Here is a 26,141-nt window from a genome sequence, read left to right on the forward strand (position 1 = left end):
TAGTGTAGAGAGAGTGTTCGAGGTATGTTGATGATGGAGGCTCGTGCATAATAACTCTGGCCGCTGGTCAAGAAAATGACAATGCTTTGGATTGGAACTGCCAAAAACAGGAAGGCTCTATTATCATCCGCAGAGCGACACTCGGGTGTTTTAGAGCAACACGCCAGCCAATTTAGCACACGAGCAACTGTTCAAGAAAGATGAGCTCTTTTCATTGTATTTAAGTATCTGAAAAATGTGAAATGAGTTCACGGTGAATTGACAAAGTCCTCGATCCACCCTGGTACCGTGTTGCCATGGCGTTAGCTGTCTTTGCCAACTATGGACTTGGCAGCCACTATAAGTGAATTAGAATTTGATATTAACATTGTTTTCAGGGCAGCCACTGCAAGTGAATTTGATACTAACATTGTTTTCAGGGCAGGTCAGCCCCAATGTTTCTGTCTGTTGTTAAGAGCGTGTTGTCCTCATTATATCACCCCGAAGAAGCTAACGCCTTTATGCAGTAAACGTCTGGCTCAGTGGCTGCTCCGACGCCATTGCGAGGTCATTGCTTTTATTCGAGCCTCATTGCAAGCTGTCTGTCTATTGAAATGGCTTGCACTTTGCTTTCTCTCTCTCATTACACAGTCACTTTTATCTGCTCGTCCACTTTTTCCCATAGACCCTTTGTTGCATTTATTTCTCTTGAGACGGGAATCAGATTTTCCTCCGTTGGCTCTTAGATTGAAAGAGGGCAATTTCAAATGCAGTGCGTGTACATTTTCGGTCATTCACTTGGGCTTGCATACAAATGTATACACAAGGGCACCTTTTACATCCCTCTGGAAGCTTGGGGTGTCATTATTGTAGAAGAAGTGATAACATCATATTCATGCCTTCTTTAGAGATTTTGATCTGACTTTCAAATACCCAGGTGTATTTTAATGAATTGCAGCATCACTAATGTATTAAAAGAAGGTTCTGAAACATTCAACACCAAGCAACACCTCAAAAAAATACTTTTCAAGTGCCCCCAGTGAATAACATTAAAGTTGGCCTGATTAATCTTCCAAAATTTGAGGTTTTTTTTCCGTTTATTCTTATTTGAAATGATTGTAATCCACAATAACGTTAGAGACAAACTCTAGTTAAATAATAAATTAAAATATATAGCACATGAAAGTTAAACAGAAAATTCAAGATTTCAAAAGTTCCATGCAACACCTCAAAAAAATACTTTTCAAGTGCCCCCAGTGAATAACATTAAAGTTGGCCTGATTAATCTTACAAAATTTGAGTTTTTTTCCCGTTTATTCTTATTTGAAATTATTGTAATCCACAATAACGTTAGACACAAACTCTAGTCAAATAATAAGTTAAAATATATAGCACATGAAAGTTAAACAGAAAATTCAAGATTTCAAAAGTTTCATTACAAATCCATTGTGGTGATGCTGACAATATGAATTGACTCCATGCCCGAACATTTATGGACTTAACTGTATAGAGCTAAAAAAAAAAAAAAAAGGTGAAATTGAGATATTAGTGATAACCTCATATTTTTAATCAGGAATTCAAATGAACTCAAAGGAAAAGACAAGTATCCTGGCCGCATGCCGTCGGCCTTTCCATTCAGCCTGTGTGTGAGGGGAGGGGGGGGGGTTGTTCTGACACTAGTTTCTCAAATTGATATTGGATGTACATGTAAAAGGGAAAATGAACGACTGTTCCTCACTGCTCCCAGTGTTCACCCAGGAATTATAGTTGGAGGCCTTGTTATCCCTCAACCGAGGTGGCTACAGAGAAGTGACAATAATGGATGGATGACAATAAGACACGGAGGCGGCGGTGGTCGGAGATGTGTAATCGAGAAGTACATTTATAAGAGCTTTGTGTCCCCGTATAACTATATTTCTGCTCCATTGGCGCAAATGCTGTTTCCTTTATAATGTCAGAGCCCATGAAATGTGACAGACAATGTACCACTCGTAGAGGCCCTCATCTTGTCTTGTGGCTTGGCATCTTAGTCAAGGCGCTTTTGATAATAAAGTTATTTTTAAGGAGGAATATTTTCCCAAACATCATAAAGCATCCACTGCTTTGGGCCGTATGACAGCATGACCGGAGCGACGTAATAGGTAATACATCAACTCTGCTGTGTGTGTGTGTGTGTGTGTGTGTGTGTGTGTGTGGTGTGTGTGTGTGTGTGTGTGTGTGCGTGTGTGTGTGTGTGCGTGTGTGTGTGTGTGTGGCATGGGTGAGAGAGGGACTGAGAAAGCCAGAGCGTGTGAAACCTGCATTTATTGACAAATTTTGCAGCCCGTGTAACAGTGCTTATCTTATCATTGCGCCGACAGTGTTGTAAAAACGATTTTCTCACAGGAGCTGATCGGCAGCCTGTCATTTGGCTGCCCCCCAAGCCGTAGTTTGGAGACCACTCATCAAAACATGTGCTGACAAGTCACCAAGCCACAAATAGATAGAGATGTTTTTAAATATATACCCAGTGACGTCTCTGCGGGTAGATGGTGTAGTAAGTGCCTCTAGTTTACATCAGCCCACATCTGGGCTCTCCACAAGCACGCTGTGCCAAACAGCAGCAAAAATGATCCTGCCAGTGTTTCAGAATAGAAACTCCGTAACCATCCCAGCCTTCTCAGGTGTTAGCAGATGTTTCTTTTTATCTTTTTAACCAGCTAAACCGGCACACACTCGCAGTGACAGTCTCTAATTAGCGGCTATTCAAACACAACAAACGCAGCCCAAATGGCAGTTGAGCACATTTTCTAACGTAAAGTGTGGTTTGCTATTGATGTGAGTCCAAGGAGAAATTTCTCCTTACTTAATTTAGATTTTCAGCGAAGCTTTGTAATATGCTGTCCGATGATCTGCTGGGCTTTGCTGAGGATATGTTCTAATTCTGAATCTGAAACAGGAAATGTATAGAAAGGCTCGGTCCTTATTTTTTGCATTTTTTTATTTTTATTTTGTGCAGCTAAAAGCCCATTTACAATTTGTAAGGTATATGACACTCATTGTGTTTTAATACCAATTGTTTTCATTTGCTAGCGTTCCTGTGCTTTGTCTATATGGAGTTTGAATTTGTTTTTTTTTGTTGTTTTTTTTAGCCCAATCAGAATTCGGTCTCTTTGTGTTATCATGTCAACCTGGCTTTCAGAATCAGTTTTGTTGCCTCCTCTAACTTGAACTATATTAACAAGAGGACTTATTTAAGGCTTACTCAACCAATCAGATTTCAACTTCATCCGCACAGGGCGAGTACCTTGATGATGTTGACATTTTTTTGTCATCTGATTAGATGATCAGAGTAAAGCCAAATTCAACCAACAAAACCCGTCTGGGGTCATCTGCACTCATAATACATTAAATAAGATATTAATTAAGAATGTTAATGTAATGAAAAAGCTTTTGTCATTATTATTCATCAATATTGATTCTGAACTGCTCCAGATGCGTGCGTGCATGCTGTTATACTGCATTTTCTGATGGTCTTGATTGGTTTTGTGATTGCAATGTGAAAATGGTGGTATCAAAAGGCGCATCAAGTAAAACCCCCAGCAAAGGCCCGGGTGCCAAAGGCACGGCTCACGTTGATGAAACTATTATATTCCATGGACCCTTGCATTGTGCTCTCCTTGCACAAATGACCGATCAATAGCCCTAAAATGCCAGGAGTAGATGACTTTGCAAAAGCTTATGTCACCATTTAACAGGTATCAAAGAAGCTGATCTTGATGTAATAACGAGTAGCCTATCTTGATTCCACTGTGTTTGCTATGCTAATAAGGGACACAAGCCCTTTTATTGTTACCGCTCCTCTCATTAGTGTGGCAATGCCCCTGCTGCAAACTATGGTAATTATTTTCCTCAATTTTGTACGGATGCTATAAAAGGCGGGACTCTTTGTGCTGTTTTAAGACAGTAACAGAGGAAACAGTGAAATATTTACACAGGGAGAGGTTTGCAAATCATAGCGTCAAAATTGGAGGCAGATGTAATGAATGGAAATAGACTTCAAAAACGCTCCTCTGTTTCCTTCTTAGCGTTCACCAGTGTCTGGTGTGTCCTTGTTCTCATTGTGATTGATCAGCCTCATCTTCAGCCGTAATTTGATCAGAGATTTTATGCTGATTTATCTTTTCATCTAATTACTTGCTCATCACTTGTGTGGCCCTTAGAGCCCGGCGGTGGATTTGTCAGGAGATTGTGCGGCTCTTCATGTTAAACCAGCTTCTATTATCTGATAGATGAGGAAGATCACTTCTGGAGTCAGAGTGAGACGCGCTTACAAACAACAAGTAAGACCTGTATTGTATATGTATATACAAGGTCAAATGAGGGCTGCCATAGTGAAGTGGCATATAAAAATGCAGCATCAAGAGCTAAGGCACACTAGCTTGGGTCTGCAACAGGGTGAAGGTGACGGCGCTTGCTGCACTGACGTCAATCAACCATTGCAAAATTAAAACTAAAAAAAGAAAAAGAAAACCAACAAAATATATAGTATATAATGCAAAATAAGAGTAAAAAAAATACAAAAAAAGGATTAAAAATTAAAATATACATACAAAAAAAGAATGTAGAACTAACTAACTAAATAAATGAATAAAAATATATATACGTATTTTGTAATTATTTCTTTGCGTTTTCACTTTTATTTATTTTTGTTTTGTTCCTCCATACCCACACAGGACAAATTCTCAGCATAATCTTTTGGAGACATCCAAGATTCAGGTCTTTGCTAACTTTGACTTAGAAAAAATAAATACAGACGATAATCTGTAAATTTGTGTATCTTAATTTACTTGGCTGACACATTTATTAACTTCTCTGCTGAGAGACTCATCGATCATTAATAGTCATTTGCATCAAAGAGCCAGCTGCTACGCAGTCGATTGTTCTGTGCATTTGCACTTTTTTTTTGCACAAACAGTAGGAATTTAGCATTTACAATTTATTCATGAGCCACACATGCATTTTTTCACTTTGATTGTAAGCATTTCACTCTTTCTTTTCACTTGCTAATTGCCGCTGTTGCTTCATACATGCAAGCCCTGTGTGCGTGTGTGTAAGCCACATGCTGCGTCAGAGCATGCGAATGGGATAGAAAATGTGGTTTTAGGATGGTGGTTCGGTTTCTGTAGCGTATTGATTTCAAAAGCTTTCAGTGCGTGGCTAATTTTTCATATGAGGTGTGTGCATGTGGCCCCGGGATTGAGGTGTGTAGTATAGCTAATCTTTGTACCAATTATATAAGTGTGTGTGACTGTGTGTGTGTTTAAGAAGTGTATGCATGTTTTCACACACAAGCCGGAGGATTTTCAAGTCTAATAGCACTTTTTTTTTTTTTAAACAGCTGGATGGGCATATTTTGTTGTGCTTGGTGATGCATGCACGCTTCTGGAGTGGATTGAATACACAAAATGGCAGTAAAGCAACACAATCAAATAACACTCAATAAAACTTATATTGAAAGAGCTTGTGGGATTTTAGCTCAGTGAGCATCTGAAGGATTAACTATGCAAATGTTCTTTGTTTTTTGTTTGTCTTTGTGTGTGAGTATCTTTTTTTTAGTAGGTGGAGGGGAACTGAGGCCGTGGAAGACTGAAGTGTTCTGATAACCAGAGAACCAAAAATTAAAATGGCTAGCTGCACAGTACAATATAAGACATTATTTTTTATGCCATGCTAATATAATGCATAAATGGCCAATAATTGGCACGATACTGGAAGCTTGCAAATAAATGGCATCTTTTTGCCATGCATTACTCTCGATTAAGTGTCTGCCAGTACAAATTTATCAAAATCCTGATGGAGCTTGCTTTTTTCCAAACGAATGGGATATATTTCAGCCACGAAAAACTTTAAGGAGATACATTTTTGTGGCTTGACCATGTAGAAATATGCAGCCATAAGAAAGTTGCTGTACAAATTCGCATTTATTTTTATCAAGGCGTGGTTTCCTGCATTCAGTGCTTTCGAGACAAGGGCTTTTTTTTTTCATGATTTTGAAGCCACATTATATTTTAGACCTTCAAATTTGGCTGGATTGTTAACGACACTCTTCTACAATGGGCCTTAAATTTACTAGACATTTATTTTCATATTTATTTCCAGAGTATTGCATTGGAGCTTTCCTGTAAAGTGATGATATTTAAAATCTTGAGTAATTGAGCATGCAGTTTAATGGTTTACATTCATTGGTGCCCCATTACTTTATTGTGTTGCGGACAACATACGATAACAAAGTATAAATATTCATAATATTCTACCCTAATTGTCAGTGCCATTCGTCAAATTACTGCTGCTGAACTATATTTAAAGCTGAGCTCGTCTGGGGAGCCATAAGCCACCAATTTACCATAAACAAAAGAAGCCACACTATAGCCACATTGTCCCTTGATTTTTAATGCCTCTCCGCCTGTCAAATCAATTACCAAATTCACGCTCAATGAGAAGGGATGTAGCACCAAAAAAAAAAAAAAGTCTATGTAGGAGCACGGGAAAGAGAAAAATGTGTCCCTGGAGGATCGGCGTTGGTGTATGGCCGTGACATTTGCTTTACAAGGTCTCGAGAAGCATGAAGCATACTGTTGCAGGTTATCACATTTACTCCTGCTTTTCAAGCTCTGTGGTTGGCTACCCGTGAGGGACTGACACTTCACCTCCACGAGTTGCCGTTTCACTCCATCTGAACATCAGAGGTTGTGAGTCTGGCTCTCCAGCAACTGGATCCATGCTCGCGCAGCTTTGTATGCCTCTAAATTATTCACTTGGCTTTAGCTGTGCCGGAGTGTAAAAGATGGGGTGAGACGAAGGTACGCTGAAGCTACGAGATAATAGGAGGTGAAGCGTGGAAGATGATTAATCTTGTGATTCCACTCTCCGCTCGCTTATTTTCCCAGGTGCAGTGAATAAGACTTAAAAAAAATTATTGATTATATAGAGGAATTACATCGTGATTGTTTTGGTTTTGTTTGGATCAGGTTTGAATTTTGTGTGATTTTAACCTGAGATCTCAACATAGGCTAAATATGGTGTCCAATCTGAGACAAAACGGTCAAAATATTTTTTTTCTGCGGTGTCCTTGGTTATGTAATTAGATATTTAGGATTTGAGACGGTAAAAGCGCAAAATGGTGAGTAATGACTGTAATTTAGTTAAACCTGTCAGTGAGGCGAGTACGGCTATTTTACGTTAAATAGTTTCACAGAGAAGATATGAAGGTTATGAAGTACAAACAGTATAGTTTTTTGCATTTTTTGTTTTCATCATTGCGGCGTTTTATTTTTGGTCCATATTTGTAATTTATAGTGACTCAACATGAGAACCAAATGAAAAACTGTAAAGCTGAGAGATGGTGCAAAGTCAGTTGCCTGTATGCGACAACCGTTTGGAATGTCTTGAAGAAGCGGGAAACCACTGCAATGGTGTACTAAAAAACACATGTCGAACATATTTTAGCAAAAAATAAATAAATACACAGCTGTACTGTGGATTCAAATGGATGTCTGATGCTTCAAACCGATATGTGCTTTTAAATTTTGTCTCGAGTGACGATCTCCCCCTAATTCCTGATTTAGCAGCATGATGCAATATGGATGAAACAATCCATTCAGGGAATTTCTGTTCATTAAAAAGTGTCGATTGACTCATTTTTGCTTCTGAAGGCCTTGCACTGTATTTGCCACACACAAAGAAACTTTAATTGAGACGGAAAGGAAGGGTGAATACAAATAATTTAGAATAGAAAGATTGGTTGATAAGAAAATCATTCTGGCCTTATGGCAGACTCCAAGCTGGAGTGTTATGCTAATGCATCATGCACTGTTCTTCATCGACATTCAGCTCAGTGCACAACGTTCAAATCTCTCTATATTGCAGTGAAAGTAGCCTTTCAACTACGGGGAAAATAACATTCTCCTTTGCAAAGGATATGACATATTCATATCCAAGTAAATCCAACGAAAAATGTCACTTTCTCATTGTTGAATAAGAAACACTGAAATAGAAATAATGATCGTCCACAGGTCACTGTCACTGATGTCAGCAGTGTATCGATTCAATTTGCTTTTTCGCCTCGTTATCAGGTTGGTTAAACATTAACACAAGTTAATCAACTCCAGCGGACCTAGAAAAACATTCCCAAAATGTTCCACATTTTGGACATTTGACTTCCTTCTTGTTTTTACGTAGCTCATCATAAGTGTGCGACTCCAATTCTGGCTGTGATCTTCTTTGTGTGGTGTTTGCTTTGGTTTTCCACTGCACGTACTAAAACATGCATGTTAATTTAATTGAAGACTTCAAATTGTACATTTGTGGGATTGATTGTATGTGCCCTGTGATTAGCTCCTCAGATTACTTGCTCCCCTAATTAGAACACAAAACAGATAGATTGGATAAGTGGATGATTCTTGTTAATTTGTCAAGTGTGTTGAGGATTCACTTTTGATTCGTAATGGTAAACATTGTTTTCCGCCATACTAAACAATTGTGAGTTTATTTCTTCTAATATGTGGATCAATACAATCTTCTTCTAATAATAATAAGGGGTGCAGTAGACAAGGTAACGTTCTGGTATTAGAATTATAGGTACAAAGCAAAACTCAACCTTTCATATGAATTTTCAACCACTTAAATGAGACAAATTAAAACTCGGTGCCCTGTTCAAAGCAGCTAGTTTTAGAAACTGTCGTGTTCTACCTCATGCGGATAAACCATGTCTTACCCCACCCTACTGTGGGATGTGCCAAGGCGAGTGTGGCGTTGCGTTACCATGACGACTAGTGAGAGTGAATTCTGGCAGAAACATGGCAGCCGAAGAAATTGCATTGAATGCTTGAGTCTCGAACAACTTGGAGAGTTTTGGATCATTACTGCTTTGTTCTTTTCTCATCCTGACATGTAGGTGGATTATTTTCTGGTGGCTATGCTACCCTGTAGCTTTAGTGTAATAGTGTGTGTTTATGTGGCAGTTTGCAGATCGCTGATAGCACTCTGCACCCAACAAGAGTCTTTGAAAATGATTGTGCCTCTGTTTAGTTTTTCTTTGAACAAGAAAAAAAGGACAGATTTTTGCTTGTGGCTGCAAGTGTTTTCCAAATGGGGGCAAACACCGTGCAACTTGCTTCAAGACATATTTCCTGGCATAGGAAGCTCACTAAAATGGTTTTGGATTTCACACTTGATGGGTGGGCAGAAACCTTTTCATCATGACATCATTTTTGGATGGCATTAGTCTTCATTTGCTGGTAAACAAACACATGACCAAGATCATTTGAGTGCGTGGCTTGACTGATGATTTTAGTCTTCTTCTCTGCTGCCGTAGTTTAAATGTCTGAAGTTTCAGAGGAAGGAAAGATTTTCCATGTGTAGAATGCTCAAAAGAGAAAGGCAGAAACAGTTCCATTATCTTCATTCAATACTGATTAGACCTTGTGGAAATAAGATAACACGAGCAATGAGAGAGTGAATATTCATAAACAGTCTAGCGATCTTGCTATATTTATGACATCCACTTGATTTTATCAGCCTCACCAATTTTTTTTTCCCCAAGTACCCTGTAAAAAATGTGGTTGTCACCTACAATCTTCCAGCTGGAAGTACCCTGGTTCCAATTGTTTACATCTTGTTAGATGTGTTTTGAAAGTCAAAAGGCAAAATAACTTGTAACTGTGGCTGTCAAGCAGTGGAGGACGATAACTTCCCGTCTCCACCATCCAATTGTTGAACAGCAGCAATGTTCGACTCTTGACAAACTCTTGACAGGAATTTATTGTGGCTTGAGATGTGATGTGAAAATACACAGAAACTTTGATTGCTACAGTGCACAGCCAATTTTCAGTTTTGTCAGCTACAACCTGTTCCTCCAAATTGGGCAGGTTCGTACTTGGAAACACAACGGCAAGCCGTGTGGCGCAACTGTGCTGAAATTATGTCGACCACGTCTTCTGTAATTTATATTTTACATATCTTTGCCATCTTTTCTGTGCACTCCGTCCAAGCACATTATGCTGTGTAGCAGCAGTTGGATTACTTCACTGTTGATGCATACAGTATGTTAAAAATTCCAACCAATCAGATTGTTCTTGTCCTGAGGCTGCAGGGACAGCGTGGACAGCGACAGCGAATACTTTGGAGCACAGCACTGACTTAAGATCACACGTAATAATTCAAGAACCTGCCAGAAATGTTGTATGGCCCATTTTCCTCCCATCAGAATCTCACTTGTTCAAATTGCAAGGTTTCAAGTAATACTCAAAGCCTTAAATTGTTTATTTTACACTACATGGAGTTCATGTCCTGATCTCTTCTCGTGAATGTTCCCTTTGGTGTCTTAATAATAAACAATTCTAATGAAACAGCATTATTTTATTTCACAAAGACATGTCCAGTTTTGATAAAACTGGTGCCATTCAATTGTCATTGTCCAGGGGTTGCTTTGCAAACTAATGCCAATTAAAATCACAATGTCTTCAACTCTCTGTGATGAGGAAAATGTATTACATTTGTTCAATCGCTAGCATGGCCTTTGGAGGACTTCATGAAAACCCCAAAGATTGCAGGGATTTCTTTATGTCCTCTCAGAATCTTTGCGTGTTGGTTTGGGCTCCTCTTCAGTGCTTGTGCAGTTCTGATCCGTTTGTGTTTTCCCCCTCTGTCTCCCTTCTGTTGCTTCCCCTCTTCACCCCTCCCTGGCTCTTCTCCCCTTTCTTCTTTTTTTTTTTTTTTGTTTCCCAGATGAGAGATGCATGATCCAAGAGGTGTGTGTGTTCCGGCAGTGTTTGTGTGTATCAGTGTGTGAATGTGAGAGAAAGAGAGCGAGACATAGTCCAAGTCCCTAACACAGAGCATGCCTCTGCGTCCGGCAGCCGGCAAGCATGAGCTACCCAGCCCTCCTCGGCAGGACCACCACCACCAGCAGCAGCAGCAGCAGCAGGAGCAGCAGCAGCAGCGCGCGCGCACACAACGGCGCGTGCACACACCACCGTGCGCGCACTCCTCTTACGCACACACCGCAAACGGCAGCCAGGGAGCCAGCACCGACAGCGGCGGCAGCTCCCTGGAAGAGGACAACAGCAGCGCCAGTAACGGTGACAACGGCAGCGGTGTTCCCGTTCCCGTCTCGCCGGCTTTCCTACCCGGTGCCACTGCACCCATGGAGGAGCCCACGGGCAACACGGTCGTGATCCGCATTGGAATTCCAGACCTGCAACAGACGGTAAGAGACACAGTGGAGAGGAGACTGCATGGCCTCTCCCCTCTCTATGAATATACTTTTTTGCTTCATTCATCTACTAGTTTTCTTACTTTCTTTCTTCTATACCTTCCTTCTTCATCACTCTGGTTCTTTTCCTCCCTGGGAATATTCATCACGCCCCCTAATAAATCAAGCTCTTCATAAACTGGGCTGGAGCTGACTTTGACAATTGGGCACTTAACCCTTACGCAGTGTTCATTCTTTTATGCGCATGTTCCGAGGCAAGTTTGACCAGGTCCAAGAATATCTTCATAATGATTCTCTAAATCAAATCGTACTGCTCTATTCAAATTGTGTTAAAAGCTTGTCTGATGTTAATATAATGGATGATCTTTTCTTAATCTATTTAAAAAAAAAAAAAAAAAACACCACTGGTGATTGTCTCACACTTGTATCAAGGCATGGACCCTCTGACCTCTGTATGACTTGTCTTCCTCATGTATCCTGTGCTGTGCGACTCTTTCACCGTCTCGGGATATCCCCATGACGTGTCAATGACCAACAGGTCCATGTGTCTGCGGCAACTTGTGCATGTGGTGGAAACGGACTGTTGCATTTGAACACCATCCCTCAAAAATGCACGCACATGACTTGATCCTGATAGCATTTCAAGATTCCCCCTTAACCATTTAAAGACGAACCGGTGCATGTTTCTGCCGAATGTGAAAATGTGGTGGGAACACAGACAGTTCTCTCTACTGTTTCAAGATTATTTGTGAACAATGTTCCCCCTTTGTCGTAAAAAAATACACATTTGTGGCATGGGTAGTTTTAGTTTTGAGATTCCTACAATTTTAGTTGTTTTAACACACACTGCTAAATCCATTTAAGTGAACGTGGTCAGACCTGGGGGCGGCACTGTGGCGCACTGGTTCGCACGTCCACCTCATAATTAGGAGGGTACAAGTTCGATTCCACCTGTGTGGAGTTTGCATGTTCTCCCCGTGCCAGCGTGGGTTTTCTCCGGGCATTCCAGTTTCCTCCCACATCCCCAAAGCATGCTTGGTAGGCCGATTGAGCACTCCAAATTGCCCGTTGGTGTGAGTGCAAATGGTTGTTCGTCTCTGTGTGCCCTGCGATTGGTTGACAACTGGTTCAGGGTGTCCCCGCCTACTGCCCGGTGACTGCTGGGGTAGGCTCCAGCATGCCCGTGACCCCCGTGGGGACAAGTAGTATAGAAAATTATTGGATGGATGATGGATGGATGGTCAGACTTGACCCTTGAATAAAAACATTTGTCGCACCTGTACAAAATAATGACATTTCTAAACTTTCATTTTAGTTTAAGCAGTATAGAAGATGGATGGATGTATTAAATGTCAAGTTCTCAAATTTTAGGGTAAAAGAATGACATTTTGGGTCCTTAATTAAATTTGCTGTCAGATGTCAAAAGGAGTGAAATTTGCCCCAGACGGTCGGTATATAACGGTTAAAGCAGGAGCTGGAAGTGAGGAAAGGCAAGGGGGTGGGTACAGAGAAGAGACAGAGGTGGTTGTGAAAAGGTAGTTATGACCCAACTGGGAAACTTTCCATTCTTCTCCATAAAATAGTTCAATCCATTAGTCTGTGGCATTGATTACATCCACAGAATCCAGTAAATGCATGCACGGCCTCTTTTCGTCTCAAAATGCACAGCCAAGCACATCTTTTTGTAATATAAAAGCAGGAAGTGTCACATCGACTCGTCCATTTCCATTTTTTTAGCAAAATGGCAAGTAGGTATTTATTTGATACCTATAGCTCCCAACATCAGTCGCAGATCTCATTTGTTATTCAGATGAATTTTTGCGCGAACTCGATGGCTAAATCTTAAAATACGATCGCTGTCTGGTTGAGATGAACTCAATTCACTTCACAATAAGCAGCAGTTTGGAAAATATTGAAAAAGTCATCAAAAAAGAGACTTTAACCAGTTTTTTTTAACCACTTCCAGGAGAAGTTTGCTGTCAGACCAAACATAAAACTAAGACAACTACACGTTGTGTATTTAAAAACATCACGCAACTAGCGTAAAGCATCGATAGTCAGTAGGTGTTAAAACCACTGTAAAGCAATGGTAAATTAAACAAGATTCAAGATTCAAGAGTTTTTTATTCGCCATGTTTGAGCGTGCCAAACACAAAAGGTGAAGCAACACATGTAGACAGTTAATATTTTGATGCTCATAAGCATATAATCTTTCTCCTTTTTTTCATCTTTGTGAGTCATTGCGAATTCATGTGAGATGTCTCTTCTTTATTTTTTGTTTATTTCTTCATTACTTGTTTATTATTTCTATTTCATCGTGTTTGTACTCTGTTTTTATAATGGTCAATATTGTGAGTGCTCTTTGGTTTATTATAAAAGGTTGGGTTTCTATGAAAAAGGAAACTCATAGTTCATTTTATAATGGATAATTAGACCTGGATGAGATTGACACCTGATTTAACCTGTATGTTTGCCATATTTGTTTTGCTTGTTTCAAACATAATGACCTAAAACATAATCCAATGTTATCTGCCACAAAACAGTGGTGACCCGTTCTTGTCCTGATCTGTCCTCCTAAAAAGAAAAGAAGTCAGTGCTCTGAAGATAACTCAACTACCTCTTTTGAAGGACATCACTTGTGGGGACGCTTGTTAAAAAAAATACGGCATTGCAAATCATTGGCTTCACACTGTTGAAAGTACAGGGAGTTCTTGGTTTATGATCGAAGCATGTTCCTTTCGAGTGCGATGAAACCGAACAATGCGAATAATAATTAAATTGCAAATAATTGAGGCTCGAAAAAAAAAAACACTAAGGGAGAATTCACAAATGTCTAAGTGAATCAGTACGCTGTAAATATTTGTATGAAAACTAGTTTATTGCATGCCGTTCTTACTAAATCGATTTGTATGTAAACACTTAATCATTTATGCAAAACAATCATCATAAAATGAACACGTGTTGTATTCTTTAGATCTAAAGTTACATTGTGCATAAAACAAAAGTTTTTCACGCGACCTAACATATCAAAATGTCGTACTTATGTCACTAGTCCTTTTGCTACTACACACGAGCAAACTGCTGGACAAATACCTGGTGACATTTCCCGGTGTAACGATACAACACACACATACACACAAATGCACACGCTTACTATTTGTCCATTCTAATGGGCCCTTGTCATCTGTCCTCGACTCACCTTCCCTCACATTTCCTCGGGAGACCTTTATCCGCTAATGGTGGTGCAAAATGCAGATGAAGCCTTTTACAGGGTGTCGCTTTGCAGTCTTTCCTCTGTTGTCTGTTGTTTTTATTCTGTCGTCCCATCCGTTAATTATTATTGACTATCCATCCATGGTGAGCATCTTTTGTGAAATGTGTGCTAAGCATATGAAAGTAGCAGCAGTAGTAGTTGAGGAGAAAGCAGAGAATTCCCCAAAGGTGCTGCGGAATCGCCGTCTGTGAACCAAAAAAACATTTTTCTCTCGTGATGGCTGGCTCACACATACAGTACACACACAAACGCACACAGTGTTCAAACTCACACACATCTACACACACATCTACGGGTAGTACTGAGGAGCTTGGCTTCAAGATTTTGATCTCTTTTTCCTTGCTTCATGCAAAGTGATAGCATTTTATGTCAGTTCAAGGTCTAATAGCCGTGTACACCATGGCTTACTGCCATGTGTCCTCCAGAGGGTGTGTGAGATTAAATAAATATTTTCACAAAATACAAAGGTTAAATTTGGGCAGCTTCTCACTAAATTCTAATTCTTAACCAAAAGACAGGGCTTTTTTGGAAGTGTTTTTTTTTCCTCATTGTGTGTAGGGTTCCAAAGGCATGGACCATTTGTGGTACATTATTTTTTATTTATCTATTTATTTACAATGAATCAATTAACCATCCATCCATCCATCCATCCATCCATCCATCCATCCATCCATCCATCCATCCATCCAGCCATCCATCCATCCATCCATCCATCCATCCATCCATCCATCCATCCATCCATCCATCCATCCATCCATCCATCCATCCATCCATCCATCCATCCATCCATCCATCCATCCATCCATCCATCCATCCATCCATCCATCCATCCATCCATCCATCCATCCTTCAACAGACATGTGCTTCCAATACTTTTCGTCTTTGTACTAGCCCCAAACCACACAACTCACTCTTCCAACCACCAATCACAGAGACTTTCATGGATTTTATAAAACTCCTGCAATAATCCATGTAACAGAGATGTAGGTTTGCAACGATATAACATTGAAAAGCTTTCTTTCTTTCTGTTATTATTTAAAAATCACATGTAGTTTATCATGTTGTAGTGCGTAGCGAATGCAGTCGCATTACGCAAATTGCTCTTTATAAGTTCCGACGGTCTGCCAGACAACAAAGGCATTGTATCTGATGTGATTGAACGAGCCAATGTCTGAATGCGATTAGATGAACAATTCAGGAGGGCGGGTGAGAGTGAAAGAGTTAAATTTTGGCGCCAAGCGAGTCGACAGCTGGAAACAAATATCAATGATGTCATCGATTACACCGAGTCAACTTGATTTTTATCAACTACAAAAAATCTTACTCTCAACACTAATAAAGTGAGCAGCAGAAGACAAAAGCATCGCTTCTTTCTTCATGCAGTCACACTGTAAACAACTGGTGTGCACCAAGCACACTTTAGACTACCGTTGGAAAGAAGTTCTCAAGGAGGCTTACGTGTCTCCCGCTGCATTTCAAGCACAGATCAGCATAAGCGACCTGCGAGGACAACACCGGGGACCCTTTTGTCTTTTCAGCAGGAAGCAAGAAAACCTCCTGCAGGGTTAAGCTTCAAGTCCAAAGTGGCTTAGTTGAAACTCTGGTTCTTCACTGACGATCACATAAAATGCTGGCTCAAGTATGATATCAAAGCAGGAAGTACTTAACTCCTAAGCATTCCCGTAGGACAGCGCTCACTCTCGCTGTTCTGTGTTCAGGAGTCGAATGTGATCAAAGCCATTGTCATATTTCTAGTAGTAATGCAACATTACAGGACTCTCATTACTTGTCCATTTTTGGAGAGTCCACCATAACTGGGTTGTGTTCATTGTCTTATTCAGTGTACCCATGTCTGAGATTAGCAGCTTAAGATAAGACTTGTACATTTAGGTATGGCCGTCTCTGTCAATTGTTTTTGGAATTGATTATCTTTGATCATTGCATATTTATTATATATTCCATTATATTCCCACAAATAATCAAGTGATAGGGTGGTTTTAAAATGATCATGAGGAGTTAGAATGCAATATAGTGGAGTTGTATGTAGACTGGAATTGTCTGTCAAAATGCCTTAAAATTGGGGGGAAAATTTTGTGTCGAGCTATTTTTGTGGTCGACTCGAAAATAGCTTGCGTTTATTGAGTTGTTCTACTTTTTTTATACCTTCAGTGTAATTAAAAATTTAGTTTTCATTCGAAACACTTATTGTGTGCACTTGAACATTTTAGCTATCAAATTTGTACTCAGGGTTAGTTTTGGACTCTTTCAGTTTTTTATTTCATTTTGACATTTGAAATAAGTTGCCTTCAATAATTTTTCAGAATTTTTTTTCTAAAATGCTTCTATCTGGTTTTGTTTTTTGTTGTAGTTATTGTTTTTTTTAAGATGATTCAAATCCCTTTTGGATTTTTGCTTGTGCTTGAATTGCTTTTCTTATATTTATGTATGGCTTCCTCCCACAGTCCTAAAACATCCACGTTGGGTAAATTAAGTTGACCATGAGTGTTATTGTGAGTATGAGAGGTTTTCTATTTTCGTTTGTCCTGGATTGACCAGCGACCGAAGTCATTTGCAACTTTAATGAGGACAAACACTATCGAAAAGATTGATGGATGAATGCACATTTTTGCTTGGGCATTGAATATGAAATAATTCATTTATGAAAAGACCATAACCCTTTCTCTAGACCGTTTAAATGTTTGAACCTGAATAGAAGCATTTGTGTTTTTGTCGTATTAGCAATTAATAGCATCCCGTTCAGACCTTTGGGCAGATTATTTGCAAAACGATTGTTGCCGTATTTCTTTCTTTATTTTTTTAATAGCTGGGTATTCTCATTCATCATCTCCAAGTCCACCAAAAACTCAATTTCTATGATTGGGCCAAAAAAAGACAGCTTTCCAATTCTGTTAATGGCTGCTATTCATCTTTCAACAGAGCCAAGTGAGACACTGACATAAACAGTCTGGCCCAGCGCTCACGAACCGCACGCATCTGTATTCTCCATTTGCGCCTCGTCTTGCCTCTTTAGCAAGCTCACTTTCATCATTCACACACTTTGCTTCATTAGTTTGTTTAAATGAACCACACCCTGTACGTCCTGAGGTGAATCCCCACATCTTCTTTCCAAATTCTTCAATTGTTACTGCTTTAAAAGAGCCAAAGCCACTTTTGTGAAAGCGGGTACTATAATATTTTAGTTTGTGTTTGCAGTCGTTGCGTAGCTGGGTGTTCCACTGATGTGGGATAATGCAATCATTGTGGATTAAGAGCAATATTTCGGAATGTACAGTAAGTAAAGGCAGAAATTAACACACATTCTTACGTTATGTGACTGCTCCATCTCCAGCGCTCGATTTTTTGCTTCCTTGGAAAAAATGTATTGATATGCTAATATTAGTTCATCCTGTGGCTTCCATTTTGCTTTATCTACATATGGATAGCCAGTCAAGAAAGGAGATTGTAGTTGACCTCCATCCATTTTGTTAAAATTTCTTGTTGAATGTTTTGTGTATGGTTTGGTTTTCATGGTGTCCCATTGAAGTAGACTCCCCCATTTCCCCCCAAAATATTGGAAAGTGTTTCGGAGTTTGATACTACTTGTGTGTTGTCACATTCTCAACATAGGCCACAGACTGTGTGGGCAGATGTATTCAGTACTGCAGTCGGCCTTGTTGTGATCACATAACAATAATGAGCCAGTCAACCCATTTTGTTTACCAAACGGATTTGCGGAATTTGAGATATATGGTATTAAAACGTTGGGAAAGTAGTCTCACAAAAATGAATGGATAGACCATGCATCTATCATTACTTGTTTTTAATCCCACTGGAAGCCAGTGCGAAATATTTTGTTTCGAAATCGGGGCTTTAACAGAATACGCAAGCTAAGCAAACGGAGAGCTCAGCAGAGATACATGACTGATCACTCACTCGCTTTACAAAGAGACAAGAGAGAAATTGATTTCTTTTTCTTTTTTTTTTTTTTTTTTTTAGGACATTCTGCCTGGAAACATGTTTTCCGGTGGGCATCATTGCTGTGTGTTTTGCGTCTTTGATGTCACTTTTAGCAGATGGTGGTTCTTATGTGACTGCATCACTGCACTACAGCAGACTTCGGACTATAGCCTGTCCTCCTGAGATCCCAACATTCCTGATTTTTTTTTTTTTTTTTTTTTTAAATCTTGGCAGCGTTGTTGAGATTTTGTGCTGCAGTGGGCAAATTATCATCTTGTGCGCAGGTCTGATTGATTATGCAGTGGGAGAGGTCTTGGAGTTCATAATTGAACCAGATTTAATATGGTTGCGATAAAACTCAAACCAAATTCTGAAAGAAGTTAATCTTTGACAGTTCAATCTAAATTCCTCTTCTTTGCATGTATAAAGATACTCTTTTATGTAATTCCCTTGATTTAACCAGTCAGGCGCGATTTATCTGTTGTCTCTAATGAGGTTCCTTAAAGATTATCTTCTGGTGTGAGGTGTGAAGATTGCCTGTGAGGTGTGAATCCCTCACCACTCAATAATTCATGATTCGATTATGATTCATCTTGAATGCGAACACTTTGCTCTGGTGCTGTGTTGTCATATTGTTATTGTCACGTGTGTAGTCGCTTCACATTTGAAGTCCTTTGTGAGAGTACCCCGCATCACATGCGTATTTGTAGCACATCTGCGTGTTAGTTTTGAGCTTCATTCTCACTATAAGACCCTCCCGCATGTTCCTCCCCTCTCAGGGAAGAGTTGACTGTAGCGTAACATCCCTTTCCAAGTGTCCTTATCTCACTCGTACCGCATCCCTCCTCTCCCCGAGCATCTGTTCTTGGGCCCTCCCAAAGAGTGGTGAAGCAGAAAGGGAAGAGTCACGTTTTTGAAATGGGATTTTTGCCTCAAGGCAACTTAAAAAGGCTACAAAGTTGATCCGTTTAAGGCAAATATTTAGATAAGTAATTAGGGCAAATACTTAAGGGTCGGCAAATGTTATCGAGGGTTTATGTTTTAAGATAATCAGGCTAAATTCAAATCAATGTCAGCAAAGGCCGGATTATCGGACGTGTCTGAAAGAGCATCATGAGCGATTATTTTATAGTTTGGGGTATGTTAATGTGATTTTCCCCCTCCCCCCCCTTTTCCTCAATTTGATCTGAAAACCGTCTTGGTGAGGTTCGTAAATGTTAAACTTGTGCAATAGTTAAGTTTGCAGATCCTTAAGTGTGTGGTCAACAATGAGTTGGGCTGAGCCATGGCTTTTGGGAATATATAGAGTATTGACACATTTTAATATACAATGCATATAAGGTTGTAATGTTACAACAGAATAGGATGGCATTCGTCAGACCTGCTAAATTTTCGTGTAAATCACTTTGCACACTATGGCAGGAGTATAGTATTGCTGGTGTCTCGTGAAATCCTTGTACTTTCAAGATCATCACTTTTCGGGAGACAACGCCAAAGAGGTCTCAGCCCGATGGATTTGTTTTTTGTAATTCAGTAATATGTTTGTTTTGTATAGTATCTTCCACTGACAATCGGAGTTCCATTACTTGAAACTCGAGTTGCCGCTCGTGGTGCTCTCCGAGATGTTTGATGGTGACAGTATTGCAAAACCCTTTTTTAAATAGAGTGCTCTCGACCACTACTTTACTTGTCGCCAACAGCACATGCGATCTGTTAGTAAACACTCAATTTACTGCCCACGGTTTGGGATCTTAGTAAAAGACTGCAATCTTAGTAGATCATTCGCAACACACCCACCACTAGCACGCAAGAGTGAACAAGTAATTTATCGCCCACTATTTATAACAAATCAGGCCTTTTAAGAGCAGTAAGAACACACTTGCCAATTTGTTCCTCTTCATGTGTGGGGTCTCTTGCATTTGAAAAAAATCGGTATGCGCATTCATCACTCGTGATTATTTGATTGATCTGTTCACTGGCTACTTTACAAGCACAAGCTTTTCAAACATCCCTCTTCGGTTTCTTGTTTTCCTCCATCTCCCGTTACATAACTATTTCCCCAGAGAGGCTTTGACGTTGATGGAAACGTTAATATTGGTCCAATCGCAGAAAGCTTGTGTATGTCTGGTAAAGACACCTTGTGTGCATGGTCAGCATCACTCTTTGTTGTACTATAATATTGACAACCTCAAATAGGAGAGAACACTTGATGGTAATGTATGATTTTCTTTCCTGGATGATGATGTGGTCTCCACTGGGAGATGGAGTCATCTCATGAGAAATGTATGATGAAATTGCATGGTAAATGCAAGAAAAATATTTTTCTTTAGTAGATGTTTCGACATTGCCCGTTGGTTCTCCTGTGCAATGTATTTGTGGATTTCCTCATTCAGAAATGAACTCTGTATTTAATGTCTAAATGGAGCTTACTCGTTCATCTGAATTAAATTAATGTATGCGTGGTATGACATAAAAAAAAAAACATAATACGCCGCTTGCAAAAAGTTAGGAATACTAGACCTTGGGGTGAAATTTATCTCATGAATGTCAAAGGTACCGTAAGCTTTATTTGAAGTAATAAGGTGTGAGTAGAATGCCGACGTGCAGTCACAGCGGGTTGGCCGTGTCAGATCTACTGGTGGTAAATCGTCTGGACCTGGAACTAAGTTGCTGCCTAATTATTTGAAACACTTGCTTACAAAGTATGCAGCCAGTTGATGCGTCTTTTGCATTGTGACACAGAGGTCTGTCACGATATATATTGCATTAACATGCCCATGTGACCTTGACAACCATGACCTGAGCCTCCAAGGAACAGTGGCGTTACCGCCAATGTTAATACTGACACAACAGGTGTCCTGGTTGCTCCAGCAATATTACACACTTATGCTTCTCACCTTCATCCTGTCCGTGATGGCTGAGGAGGGTTTAAAGTCCACCCTCAGCATTTTTGTTTTAAAGTATATGTTCAAGTGATGTTTTTCAAGGTGTCTGATTCTCTGTGCTAGACCATTAATCTAAGTTAATTGAATCAATGCAGTTTCCACCACCTTGTCTCAGGGGTGCGTTGCCACAGCTCAGATGTTAACCCTTTGGGGAAGTCAGCCAGAGAGGGAGTGCAACTGTGCACCTTTTAATTTAAGTCAGGCATGTTTGTTCATGTTTGTTAAAGCGATGCGATTTCTCAGTGAACTGTTCAGCTCGACTGCAGTGTACGAGTGCCAGAAGGGGTCTGGCTGCATTATTGTTCTTCTGCGAGATGATTGTGCAGATGACGGTGATGAGCACAAATGTACGCCATGCTGTGCTATATTAATTTGTCTGTAGCCAGATGTGTCCTCATGACATTATCAAAGTTTCTTCTTGGAGTCATGTGATCAAAGGAGAACATCATGACAGCTGTAGAAAGTGTTGCGAGTTGTAATTTGTACAATTTGTGATGCTGGTCCAACTTCCATTTGATCTACTTTAAACACATTTGGAGAATATATATGAAGAAGATATACACGTCTTTTCTTTTCTAAGCGCTTGGATTCCAGTTGATGAACATTGTCCACGGCAATAAATGAGTTGGCAAATATATTGATCAGAATTTATGTAAGGTTTATGTAATAAATTATCCAAATGAAGAACAAAATTGGTAGCATTCTATTCTATTCTATTCTATTCTATTCTATTCTATTCTATTCTCTCTCTCTCTCTCTCTCTCTCTCTCTCTCTCTCTCTCTCTCTCTCTCTCTCTCTCTCTCTCTCTCTCTCTCTATATATATATATATATATATATATATATATATATATATATATATATATATATATATATATATATATATATATAATTTTTTTTTTTCTCTCTCTATCAAGTGTTTTCAGATATGGAGTTACTTTATATCATATTGTAGTGCTTAATCTATCATCTAATATGCTGTTATTTGCAGCAAAAAAGCTGTCACTTTGTCTTCCTGTTGGACTCCAGCCTGAAAAAAAATGCAGTTAGCGTGTCCACGAGCCATTTCATAGCCATATGTAAAAATCACAACAGCAAAAGGAGTGTCCTGGAATGTTCCCTTCAGGAAACTAGTTTCTGTCCTTTCTCAGTCACACACTCCCAAGACTTCATTTTCACATAACTCATGTGGCCAAGATTGAGTCATGGCAGTGCGTTAGAGTCATTACCCTCCATCATCTGAACATCCTTATCTTCTTTCTTTACTTCTTCTGTCTTCCACCCGTTGGGGCCCCTCTTTCAGTACCTCCAGTGACTTTGCAGATACTGCAGCGGCAACCTCCATGTATCACCCTTGATTGCGCAAGTAGACAACAATGCGTCCTAATTAGCGGGTGCGTGTTGCGAATTCAAAGTACTCCTGACATAATTACATGTCATTGCGGATTTGTTTCCATTTAGGTACAACCCTGAGCACTTAGCACTCACGTGCGGGCCTGTGATGCGTATGTCCCACCGAAGTAACCCCATTAAATTTACTGTACAGCCTGGAGAAAGATAATTCTAGTATGCTTGTTCTTTTAATTAGTATGCTTTGGATACTATTCCCACCTCAAGGCCACATTTTTTTTTTTTTTTTAATGGAAGCGTTGAAAGTGCAGATTGTAATGTGATCAGATTATCTCCATAACATCTATAAGCAACCTTTAAAATGATTGTCCCATTTTTTGTGCTGTTCAAATATGTGGTAAATTCAGGTTATCATGAATAATCTCATTGTGATATCACACTTCCTGGTGGCAGAAGATGGAGCGTTCATTTAGTAAACAGAGACTACTGTATGTAGTGAGGCTTGAGTGATGATTCGCTGAACACCTAATGATTGAACGATTGAACGCCCACCCCATAGTAGGTTTGGATTATGTATCAGTATCTATTGAAGCACAAGAATATGGGAAACTTTGTCAAGGATGAAGCTGCTTTCCACAAAGAAAGGAATAAAGGCAATAAAATAGAGAGTGTGGATCTGCATGGTAAAATTATAGATATAGTCAAGTCTAACTGTAAAACATCATCAAAGTTTCAAGTGCTTTGCATTGTCATTAGCTGTTTCAATAAAAGATGTGGTGAAGTTGCCATAGTTATCGCAATGATTGAGGAACTGGCTGATTAATCGATTTTTCTGTTGTTTGGATTAATGGCACAGAGGTGTGCTCTTTTGCATCTAAAATAGATAGCGTGCTGTAGAGCTGACGTTAGCTCGCAGGCTAGCTAAGAAGCAATAACAAAATTATACTCATTTATGGATTTTTGGATTGGCAAACTGTGACTCAGTGGTGGTAATTGGACTGCAAATAGTGATTAGAAGCATTAAGGTAGCAATTGCCGGACATTGCTCAGTCAGTATGATATGGTCATTATCATTATGGCTAATCTGATGGTAAAGCAATGATCCATTCAGTATCAAACATCATTCTATCCTGTGGAGAGCCTGTTGCCAAATGATTTGGAGTCGACCTGATTCTGAGTCAGTGTTTTGGTTTTAGCAAAGCAGCTTCTTTGTTGCACTCTAGTCATGCTTTGCTAAATTAGTTCTTCCAACCCACTCAAGCATTTGATCCAGATATATGGGAAAATGTCTTCCACACACCCAATGATGGAGATTTTGTTATATGGCTACTTTGCTTCTAGCCAGACTTGCAAGCTTCACTGTGCAACTATTTATCATGTTCAATCCGTTTAGCCTCCTTTATCACAGGTTCCGCTGGGTTAAATCTGAATTTTGAAAAAGAAACTGAAAAAAAAACTCTTTGGCAAATGTTTGCCAATGCAACCCAAACACTACAGCCGATGGTCACCACAAAAGTGATACATCCCATTATACATTTATACAATTGTTCCAAAAAAATCCTCCCAGAAATCCATGAATAGGGGAATGTGCAAAAATGTGGTGGTTCACTATACTGGAATAACAATTTTCAAAATTGCTTTCGAATTGCATAGCTATTATTCTGTTGTATGAATAGCAGCAAGTGGCTACACAAGTTTACCTGGACCTTCTGCCATTGTGTGGAAAAGCATATAATTGTTATAGTATATGTCGCTGCCATAGTATATATTATTAGTAGGAAATGCATTTTCAACATTGGTTGATTTTGTGCAGCAGATCTGATAATCTTTGGCTGTGAATCCCTGAATTAGAGGATCAGTACCCGCTTCTCCGCTAAAGTATCTGCCATTCCTTGACCTGCAGTTTATCACCTCCTCTCCCATCCAATCATCTTTCAACGTAGCCCCAAATTGAGGAGACTAGCAGGCCTTTGATATAAAAAAAATTAAATGATGAGAAGAAATGAAGTGTAGAAGAGCTGGGAGGAAGACTGAAGAAGAAGGCAATGTCACAGTCGGGTGACTCTCCCCCAGAGTGTGAACTAGTCTGACACGTCGGGACACTGATTAATACGCGGAGCACGCTGCGCGGTGAGCTGAGCATGTAAACAATGCCGTGGCAGCGGGAGGAAAGCAAGGGAGTGAGTCAGCATTGCTCGTCAAACATCGCTACGCTGGGCAAGGCTGTCCAAGTGGAGAAGACACGTTCTTTCAAGTGTAATTGAACACCTTATAAACACAAAATGAAAACGGGTCTGCCCACTCATCGTATTCTTTAATGTGAACTTGTACTGTGATTGCACTGCATATTTGGATCATGTCTGTCATGATATCAGGAGGAGAACCACGGGAATGTCTCTCGGACACTGTGAAACCAACGAGGAGTCTGGCATTCTGGCGGTTGTCTCTAATTACTTCAAAGACAAACTGACTCAAGAGTTTGTCTGATTGGTTTGTCAATTTGAACCGTTTATCCTGAGTCTCCCCCCCCCCCCCCCCCCCCCCCCCCACACACACACACACACACAAAAAAAAAACAGGCTTGGTTTGAGAATGCCATTTTAGGGTCATGCCATTTCGAAGCCTCCATAAGAATACTTCACTTGCATGTCAGTCTGTTTCCTTTAAAGTTCATCATGCGTTATCTGGTGGGAAAACTGACAGTGAGTGACTGACGCTGCCCTGTGGTTCCGACAGAAATGCATGAAATTCAACGTGGACGCTTCCATCTGGCGCTCCAAGCAGCGGATCTTGTGCACACTCAACCAGAGCCTAAAGGACGTGCTCAACTATGGCTTGTTCCAGCCGGCATACAATGGCAAGGCTGGCAAGTTTCTGGATGAGGAGCGACAGCTGAGGGAATACCCCTTCCCATCCATCGCCCCCGTACCTTATCTGGAGGTAGGCCACCGATCATGTTTATGGATGACACGTTACAGGCGGGCTGAGTGGTTGTGAATGATCAGCAGTGTCAAAAGTGACATCCTGGAAATATATGCGGTATATGAGGGTAACACTTGATTGTTAGCAGAGATGGAGAGCAAAGATGAAGGCTAATTAACACAAGACTTACTGAAAGATAAAAATACATTGAATAGAAAGAGAAATGACAGGATAAGAAGAACATGAAAGAAATTCATGACTTAAAAAAAAATGAGACCAAGTTAATCATTTTGAACCATTTTTCCTTAATGTTTGTAACCGTGGAAATGGTAAAAAGCCTACTAGAACATCTGAACTTCTTTTAGGGATTTATCAGGCGCTTTTATAATTGTAGCAGGTATGTGCTGACGTTTGAATGTGACTGATAATTCTGAACACAGAGCACAAATCAAAGAGGGTGT

General features: G+C 39.9%; 1 protein-coding gene across 15 annotated transcripts in view; it reads left to right on the forward strand.

Moving 5' to 3' along the window:
• The window catches only part of shank3a (SH3 and multiple ankyrin repeat domains 3a), a 105,013-nt gene that overhangs the window by 3,934 nt on the left and 74,938 nt on the right, over positions 1–26,141 (forward strand). For all 15 annotated transcript variants that reach the window (XR_011086960.1, XM_068651031.1, XM_068651032.1 and 12 more), the window contains exons 2-3: positions 10,747–11,227; positions 25,495–25,698. Coding sequence is in view for 14 of the 15 variants with exons in the window: in XM_068651031.1 (XP_068507132.1) it covers positions 10,859–11,227; positions 25,495–25,698 (573 nt within the window). In the remaining variant the exon portion in view is untranslated. The remainder of the gene's footprint in view (positions 1–10,746; positions 11,228–25,494; positions 25,699–26,141) is intronic.

Source organism: Syngnathus scovelli, chromosome 6, assembly GCF_024217435.2.
Source record: "Syngnathus scovelli strain Florida chromosome 6, RoL_Ssco_1.2, whole genome shotgun sequence".
Lineage (NCBI taxonomy): Eukaryota > Metazoa > Chordata > Actinopteri > Syngnathiformes > Syngnathidae > Syngnathus > Syngnathus scovelli.